Below are 9,163 nucleotides of genomic sequence, written 5' to 3'. Positions count from 1 at the left end.
CGTTGGTCTCCATTAATGGATGCACGGGGCGGCGCCTCGAATTTGGAAGTGCACCGGAGCGGCGGCACTGTTCTTTGGGATTGGAGAATTTGGGGAGGAGGTGAGGAAACTGGAGACGAGACAGAAGAAGATCGATGGAGCGCTGCAGCAGCGTAGCTAAACTAGCTATCGATTCTTTTAGCCCATGAGTGCTAGCTACGTGGTGGGCTTGGGCCTTACTGTATAATATATTATTACGTGGGTTGGGGCCCCTACCTCCCAGGGGCCCAGGGCGGTCGCCCCATTGCCCCGGCCTATGGGCCGGCCCTGTTCGTGCGGCGGCAACTGGCTGCCTGGGTACGCATGTAGCCGCCCGTATTACCTCACTGAATCAAGAAAACGGAGTACAAACATCGTTGAACCGGCCGGTACAGATGAAGCACAGCGCTTTTGGTTGTGCCCTTGAACTAGTCCTCGATCGTCAGGATTGTCAAGTCCAACTCTTGTTTAGCTAGCCATGGCTCCGTCCGGCTCTTCAATGGATTGATCTCCCGGTGCAACTCCAATCTGATTGTTCAATTGCGTTGGCACCTCCTGCGGACAGATCTTTAGATAGGTAGCACGGAATACCTACAAGCGATTTAGATAACGATCCAACAATAGAATAGATGTATGGTCATCTAGTCCGACCTATTTTTTGTGGTTTGTGACTTTGAGTCGTTCTTTTATTTAACTAGTGATGATGAGTTTTCGTATTGTACTACATACTTGTTGAATTATTTGGTTAATAAGATGATTGCATGCATCGTTTTGATACGAAGGTCGAGGGTAACCCTTCTTCTCTGAATAAAAAATCTCTTGCGGACAGATCTTTGGACAGATCAGCTTACGACCATTTGGTTGCTCGCATTAGGAGGTTAATGGAAGATAGGGGGTTTGTGTCGGTAAAATTCTCTCATGAGCATAACAGAGTTGCATATTGTCTAGCAGTGCGTGCTGCCTTAACCAATCTCATGTTTGTGTTTTCAAACTTGTCACAACTGTAACTCCATGATCTCTTAGGATAAAAAACCTAGTTTTTACTGAAACACCCCCCACCCCCCTCTTGTTTAGCGAACTTTGGTCGTAGTATGGATAGCAGTGTGTGTTGGCTTAACCAATCCCCTGTTTGTGTTTTCAAACTTGTTGCAACTGACTGTAATATAACTCCGCGATCTTGAATAAAAACCTATGTTTCACTGAAACACCCCACACTCCCCTCTTGTTTAGCCATTTCAGCACATACTGCTCCTCCTGCTCTCTATGGTATTTATTTGTTTCTAGAAGAAAACACTTTAGATAAAAGCCATAGTCAAGTGAGCCTTTTCTTCATTGTCTTTTATGTGGACACATCTTTTTTAGTTTGGTTTTGTGTCAAGAATGGACACTTGAGTCAGGTAGAAGAAACCGGCCCCTTTGGATCCGTTGGGATCTAGCTTGTGGTGGCTTGCAGGCGACCGGTGGTGGTGCTCCGGAGGTGCTCGACGTGGCGGATGGCTGAATGGAGTTCTGATCCGCTTGGTTTGGTCGTTGGGTTTCTTGTGCTAGGCTATCTATGCGTCCCGCTCTCACGACGGTCCGTATTCACTGGATATATGTTGTGCTTCGGTGATGGCTGAGATGTGTCCCACATCGACGCCAGGTGCAGCACACGTGACCGTTGTCTGCGTTATCAGATCCGCCTTCTCAACAAATGCCTGATATGTGGTGTTCACTCTGATCCGCGATTCCAACGCTGATCGAGACGCTGCAGCATGACATCTTTACTAACAAGTTGGTGGCAGAAACACAGAGGACTTACGTTTACGGTGGTGCTCTTCGAATAGCAAGGATGGATGAGCCGTATCACTACACTAGTGCACTACTATACCAGTATATACCCCCAAGCAAAGCACGCAGAGATCCACACGAGGACGAGGGCGGAGCATGGCACCGGCACTGCGGATCCTTTTTGCAACGTGACTAGGATGGACGCCCCATACATGCATGCACATGCACCGTACCCGTACGCACCTAGTTAGTCACATCACTGCTGTGACATCACTTCAGATCTGATCGTTCGTAGGTAGTGTGGCACTCCACTTCCGTGCCCACACACACTGCAGCTGCAGGTGCAGGCTATGCAAAAGGCTTCCCCGTTCGTTCAACTCGCTGATGTGAGCACATATTCTTCGGGACCAACGGAAGATCGCATCCTGTTGTTCACCTCAGATCTACCAGAAAAGTTCCGGTGGCAAGGACAGGAGCTGCTAAAACTTCCAGGCGACCCATGAGGCCATGGCCATGATCAGATTGATCGGGCTGGCGACCCATGATCAGTACGCACGACCGAGTTGGTAACGTTCGAGGCCTAGTTGTCCGGACCTGGCAAGCACGAGCGCATGATGCGATCGATCGATGCCTGTCAAAAGGTAACGACAAGCTCGACCCACGCGTATGCGTGAACCATCTCGCTCGCACGGCCACGGCTCGTACGTACGTACGTGGACAACAGTCGCATGCAGCACACAGGGTTTCCGGTACGGCGAGGCGTGGGCACGTACGCGCATCGTGGAGGGACCGCCATGGCGCCATGCATGCATGTGCGCCTGCGCCGTAGCTCCGAACTGTCTGAATGGAGCTACGTACGTAGGTACACACACGTAGTCCTGGATCGAACGGACGGTGCATGCATGCGTGCGTACTTCAGCACTGCTCGAATAGGTACCCCGGGTACGAATATACTCCTTCCGTTTCTAAATATAATCTTTTAAGATTTCAATATAGACTACACACAAAGCAAAATGAGTGAATTTACACTTCTAAAATACATCTATGTATATCTATATTACCATTATTACGTTGTCCATATTGAAATCTTTAGAAAAAAGACTTATATTTAGAAACGAAGGGATTAGTTGCCCTGCATGCACTGATGCACTCGAATGATAGGTGATCCGGAGTAAAAATTTGCCCCTGAGGTTGGCCTGTTCGTACTACCTCTCTCTCAGTTTACAGGGCGTGCGCGTACCCCTAGGTCGTCAATTTGACCAACCTAATACACGTCATATACTACAAAAAATATATCAATATAAACTTCAAATGTTCTATTTTCAAACCGTATAATTTTTGTGTTATATAGTTTATATTAAGGTGATAAAATTGACAACCTAGGTATACGCGTAGGACTTGTAAACTGAAACGAAGGTAGTACATGCTATGCTCGTTTGTACTTCCTTCATTTTTAAATATAAGTTTTTTTAGAGATTTTAATATGAACTACATATAGATGTATATATAGACATATTTTAGGATGTAGATTCATTCATTTTACTTCATCGGTAGTTCATATTGAAATCTTCAAAAAGACTTTATGTATTTAGAAACGGAGGGAGTATATTCAAAGGACTGTGGTAATGTGGTCCCCGAAAGTTGAAACAGTACTCGTGCTTACAGGGCAGATCGCTGAATAAGAACCCATGTGAGTCTCAAGCCTCTTATAGGCATCGCCGTCAAGAAAAAAATAACTCTACTAGAGACAAGCATGCATGGCGTCGGTCCTCCTCCTTGCAACGAGGGCAGAGAGAAAACGGAGGAAACTCCAAGCCACAACTATCCGAATCGCGAGTTTCCATGAGTGCAGCGTCCAAGGAGCGGGACAAAACCAGCCAGATTCCGCAGCGAAGCCCGCCCGGCAGCCGATGCCGCGAGGAAGAAGAAGAGGACAGCCGGCGTCGCGTCCCACGGCAGGCCCCCCGACGACGACCGTGACCCGCAACTTTTCCGCGACGTGATCGCACTGAGATGACACGCGCAGGTGCTGATGCCGCCCGCGCAAGGGACACGCAGCTCCGGACAAGGAGGAGCGGACAGCCGGTAGTAGCCGCTACAGTGCAGTGACGCGTGCTCGTGTACTATCGTCGTCAAGGAGAAAGAGGGCGTGCAGACACTGTCAAGTGCTAAACCTGCCACCAACCCTCGTCGTTAACAGCTCAGGGGAGTGGCCGCTCCGCTGATCTCATTGGAACTCACCTACTGTTGATGTAATGATCTTATCGCACGACTTCTCATGCAGATCGGCGACCAAGGCAGGCCGGAAGGGACCAAGCGTAGGTCAGTACGTACAAAGGTTCAGACAAATGCAGCTCACATGCAAGGTTCAGACAAATTCCAAGAAGGCAGCAGTACATTAACAAGGTAGAATAAGAGAACCAAACAAAGCTGTTTCCTAGATGCATGGAGACACGTACCCTGAATCTTTCTTACAGATTTCAGCAAGAACAACACAGGATTCTTGTACAACGGGTGCAGGGTCTATGTGAATCAAGGAGTTCATCTAAAGAAGGTTTGAGTTTTTACAAACTGTGAGTTTTTCTTTCTTTGTAGGTAAAAACCCAGGGTACACATATGTATGTACACGCGCTTGCATTTTCTCCGTGCCACAATCACAGACAATAATCGACACACCGACGAAACTAAACAAAACACTACTGGACTACTACGTGTTACACTTACACCACTCTGCTGAGCCTGCGTACGATCGAGTGGTTTACTTGCCGCCGCCGGCGGCCATGGCGTCGTAGAAGCGGCTCCGCCGGACCTCCTCCGGCGGGATGAAGGCGTCGGGGCCGAGCCCCGGCACGTCGAACGCCACGTCGTCGATGGTCCACGACTCCTCCATCCGCGTCACCACCCGCGCGGCGCGCACGCCGACGCCGAACCGGGCGAGGTGCGCCGTGGACCGCCCCGCGTGCGCCACGGTGACACCGCCGTCGACGGCGCGGTAGTCGGCGAGCGTGGACGCGATGGTGGTCTCCCAGTACATGGCGGCGGCGCCGGGGGACTGGATGCGGGTGAGCTGCGAGTCCTCCAGGCGCGCCAGGAGGCCGCTCCGCTGGCTGAAGAACCCCGTGAGGCCGTGCCGGATCACCTCCGCCGTGCCGTCGCTCCAGCTCGACAGCGTGGACGGCCCCACGTCGAGGCGCAGCACGAAGCAGTCCTCCCCGTCGACCTGCTTCTCGCCGGCGTGCTCCGCCGTCGAGAAGATGGACGCGATCATCACCGGGTCCAGGCCCTGCATGTGCATGGACAAGATCGACATTCAATTCGAAACCACATCATAGTTCTTTCTTCAGTCACACCAACAACGACTTCGGCGAACAGTGTAACTCTGCAAGTCTTCTGAACATTGGAACCGATGTGATTTTCAAAGAATTACCACACTGAAAACTGAGAACTGCTGCTCTGCAGTCTGCTTCTAGGTCTACATGTGGACACTAGACTAGTGACAGAAATGGGATGTCAGTGAACCTGATCAGATAATAACTCTGCTTGGCAAGTGGACATATGGATAGCATGTCAGTGCCTGGCGCTTTTGGACCATCAGTTTATGGCCAAGTACAGAGCCTCTCACGTGGATTTCTACTATTCTTACGCCATTTACTCCAACCGGTGAAAAATTACTCAGCTACTCCTAATACACACACGTTAGATCAAAGTACTCACATCCTATGAGAATATTCTAGAGGGGCTGGCAGTCTGGTAGCAAACGAGTACTCCCTCCATTCCATAATGTAGTGCTTCCTCTATCTCCGTGCTTCAACTTTGACTATAAATTTAACTATCAAGACCGATTGCGGCGGGAGCAAAAATTATATCAGTGAATTCGTATTTGAAAGAAGTTTTCAATTATATAATTTTTTCTCCCGCTGTAGTTGGTCTCGTTGGTTAAATTTATGGTCAAAGTTGGACCTCCGGAAGCGCGGGCGCACTATATTTTGGAATTGAGGGAATATATAATCTGTGTTGTGTCACCATCTGGCTTAGGTAAGAACATGCCACTAGTGCATACATGGTTTATTGTCATGGAGCAGAGGAAGCTGCTGATATAGAAATGCAGCACCCCTAAATTAAACACAATTGAGGTACAATCTTTGCTCCACTATGAACAGCTAACAGCTTCCATATATATTGTGCGCATCGTCCGTACGCTTTCTTCAAGTAGGCCACACTTGTGGTATTTCCTATCTTCTACACAAAGGAACTTGCTGAAACTTTCTCTAGTCTTCAAGTACACAAGGAAACTTGCTGAAACTTTCTCTGGTCTTGAAGTGACATTGCAGAGGCAACAAGTGCACAATAATTAATCAGCAGTACGTACTCCTCCTCATCCGGAGAAAGTACTTGTTTTCTAGACCGAAACTGGCCCAATTACTCAACTGGGTCGTCCTAGTTAGTCAGCTAAGTACATCGTCATGTCGAGCTAGCAGTTAGCCTAAGCGAACGACCTAACTAATTATATAAGTAATTGACGCCACATAGATCCAGCGAACAGTTCAAACAGGTAGACCTGCGCAGGCATGAGCTACTCTACAGAGTTAACTATAAATGTTCGGTAAGCATCAAGATTTCGGGGATCAGATCATGACTTCAGCGTCGAAATTTACTAGTGCTGCCTAGTTGCTAGCGTTGGTTGGGCTAGCTTTGCTCAGAATACCAACTGACGACCTACATCATTAAGATAGTATTACTCATTCAGTAAAAAAATTCACAAGATCTGTCGTTAAGGTTTGCTTCAGCAGATTACAACACAGTATGATCCGTGTCTGTGGGATGTATATCGGTCGATTCCAAGCTGTCGAACAGAGCACAAAGCCAGGATCCGTGGTTCGATTTGGGAGTTGCTAAGATAAGATAACTAATCCTAAAGAAAAGCAGCCAATCTGCGCAGCTCGATGAGCTCACACACATGCTGATCAAACATCTCCCAGTGGGCACTTTATCAAAGATGAGGGCAGATATTCCAGCCCCATGTGAGCAGAGGCAAGGCAGAATGAGTCAGGCTAATCTCACAAGCCTTGTATAGCCGCCAAGTCAAACAAGACGTGGATCTCTTCACAAAGGAAATGTGCTGCGAGTGGATGTGTGAGGCATGGAGCATCAATAATGGCGGCCATGAACAGTGAGGCAATGGCATGGCATGAGGCGCTGGTGTGCTACCAGCTCCGGATCCCAAGATAACAACTGTACTGTGCAGTGCGCATACGTTGGGGTAGTCGTAGTGAGTAGTATATCCATTGTCCAACCGCTTTTTAACAAAGATTCTTCCACTTGCTCCCGCCCTCCGGCCGATTACACGGTGGATCTTTCTCAATTTTAACTAATCGCTTTCAAAAAAAAATTAACTAATCGGTACTCGTACTAGCAGCACGTCCTGTGTGCCGGCCGGCCCTACTGCGTGCGCTGAGTGGCACAGGGAGCGCGCGCGCGCGCGCGCGGCGCACAGATGCAAAGCAAAGCGAAAAGATCATGCGCAAAAGCGGGCTGCAACGGGGAAAGAAAAGGTGGAAGACGCGTGGGGACGGCCTGTCATGGGCGAGCCGGGATGGCCGCAGAGCTAGTATAGTGGCAGTAAACACGACGGTGCATGGGAGGCATGCGGTGCCATGCCGTGGCATGGCCGGTGATGCGATGGTAAACTAAAGCGGTGCGGCAAAGGGTGGAAAGGTACTGTAGGGTGGAAAGACGGAGGAGGATGCGGTGGGCGTCACGACGGTTGATGCGCCGCGCCGGAAATGGCACCGCCAGCTCGCGCGCGGTGCGTGCGTGCACGGGAGCGTGGACTGTGGAGCGGTGGAGGCGGCGGCGGGTGGAGGTGAATGAATGAATGGATGGATGGGCGACTAACCTGGAGGGCGCGGCGGAGGGGGCGGGAGCCGCCGCGGGCCGCGTGCGCGCCGAGCCAGGGCGTGCGGCGCCAGGCGACGCGGCCGTCGCTGCCGGCGGCGACGCTGTGGCCGGCCACGGCCATCTCGACGAGCCACATGCCGGGCGCGAGCTGCCAGACCACGAAGCTCCCCTCGTGGCACCGCCCGGCGCTGCCGTTGGCGTGGCCGCCGCCCGCCCCGGCGGGCTCCTGCAGCATCGCCAGCCGCACCTTGCCCGCCGCGTACATGCTCTTGGCCGTCCCCTCCAGCTTCCCGCACCCCGTCGTCGCCCTGAACTGCTCGATTATGTACTGCGCCGACGACGCCACCTGCGCACCCAACAGCAGCAGCGTACATAAGCAAAGGCTCGCAAAACCAAAGGCGCGCGCGCGGGAGGCAAGGCAGGCATGGAAGGAGACATGCGTAGCGTACGTGTCGGGGGAGGCGCGGGAGGATGGGCACGGGGGAGAGGGGGCAGGCGAGGACGGAGAGGAGCACGCGGAGGTCGGCGGCGGGGCGGGCGTCGTCCCCGGCGGCGCCGCCGGACAGGATGCGCGCCCAGCGGTGCAGCGTGGCCTGCAGCCCCGACCGCCGCCGCGCCCCCGACTCGTCCTCGGCGCCCGGCTCCTCCGCCAGCGGCTCCAGCGCCACCCTCGCCCTCATCTCTCCTCCTCCCTCGCTCGACTCCAACTCCAAGAACGGACGAGCCAACGTGCTGCTCTCCCTGTCGCTTCTGTCGCTCCTGCCGTAGCTTAGCTTAGCCGAGCTTCTGTGTCAGGCCGCCGCCGCTGCCGCTGCGAGAGTTAATTTGTTGCTTGCGCGGCCTCGTCCGGTTATTATAATGCGGGCGGGCGGGCGGGGGAGCGAAAGCCGCTCGGCGAGTGCAACTTGCGACCTGCCCGCGCAGACAGCACGGCGCGAAACCTCTCTTTCCTGGTGATGGTTGGCGGCCACGGATGACGCGCCGGGCCCAGATGGCGGCGAGCCAGCTGAATCCCGTTGTGGAGTGCGGGGGAAGGGAGGGAGGGGGAGCGTTCAAGGGAGGCAAGACGGCGACGGCGACGGCGACCGGGGGCGGGCGACCGGACGGGGACCGAGTGGGGCTGGGGGAGCCGTCAAGGTCTCGATCGCTCGCCCGCTCGCCCGATCGGGCGACCGGGCTCCGATCGGACGGGCGGCCGTGCCGCACGGTCGCGCTTGCGTGCACCGCACCCGTCGGATATGGGCTCCCCTTCTGGGTTTGGAAACAGGGGGGTTCCCGCCTGTGTTGTTCGTTCGTTGCTTGCCGTGGTTCGTGTCGACTCATTTCATTCCAGTGGGCGTAGGCGCGTCGCCGATGGAGATCCGGGCAGGTCTCTGTCCGTGGCGTGACGGGCGGGTGAGCTGACGCGGACGACGGCGACGCCGCAACCCTCCTCCATCCGCCGGCGAGCGCCCCCCGCCCACGAGGCCTCGCCATC

The 9,163-nt window shown here is 53.2% G+C and overlaps 1 protein-coding gene across 1 annotated transcript; it reads right to left on the bottom strand.

Moving 5' to 3' along the window:
- Positions 1-4,380: 4,380 nt before the first annotated feature.
- LOC125552792 lies at positions 4,381-8,515 on the bottom strand. Its single transcript, XM_048716473.1, has 3 exons — positions 8,136-8,515; positions 7,685-8,032; positions 4,381-5,071 (listed from the first exon to the last, which is right to left on the bottom strand). Exons 1-3 carry the CDS (start codon positions 8,364-8,366, stop codon positions 4,547-4,549), a joined length of 1,104 nt encoding a protein of 367 aa, XP_048572430.1. The 5' UTR covers positions 8,367-8,515; the 3' UTR covers positions 4,381-4,546.
- Positions 8,516-9,163: the final 648 nt, after the last annotated feature.

The sequence above is a fragment of the Triticum urartu genome, chromosome 4, assembly GCF_003073215.2.
Source record: "Triticum urartu cultivar G1812 chromosome 4, Tu2.1, whole genome shotgun sequence".
NCBI classification, from domain to species: domain Eukaryota; kingdom Viridiplantae; phylum Streptophyta; class Magnoliopsida; order Poales; family Poaceae; genus Triticum; species Triticum urartu.
Note: the sequence above shows the minus strand (reverse complement) of the source record. Positions and strands in the feature narration are given on the sequence as shown.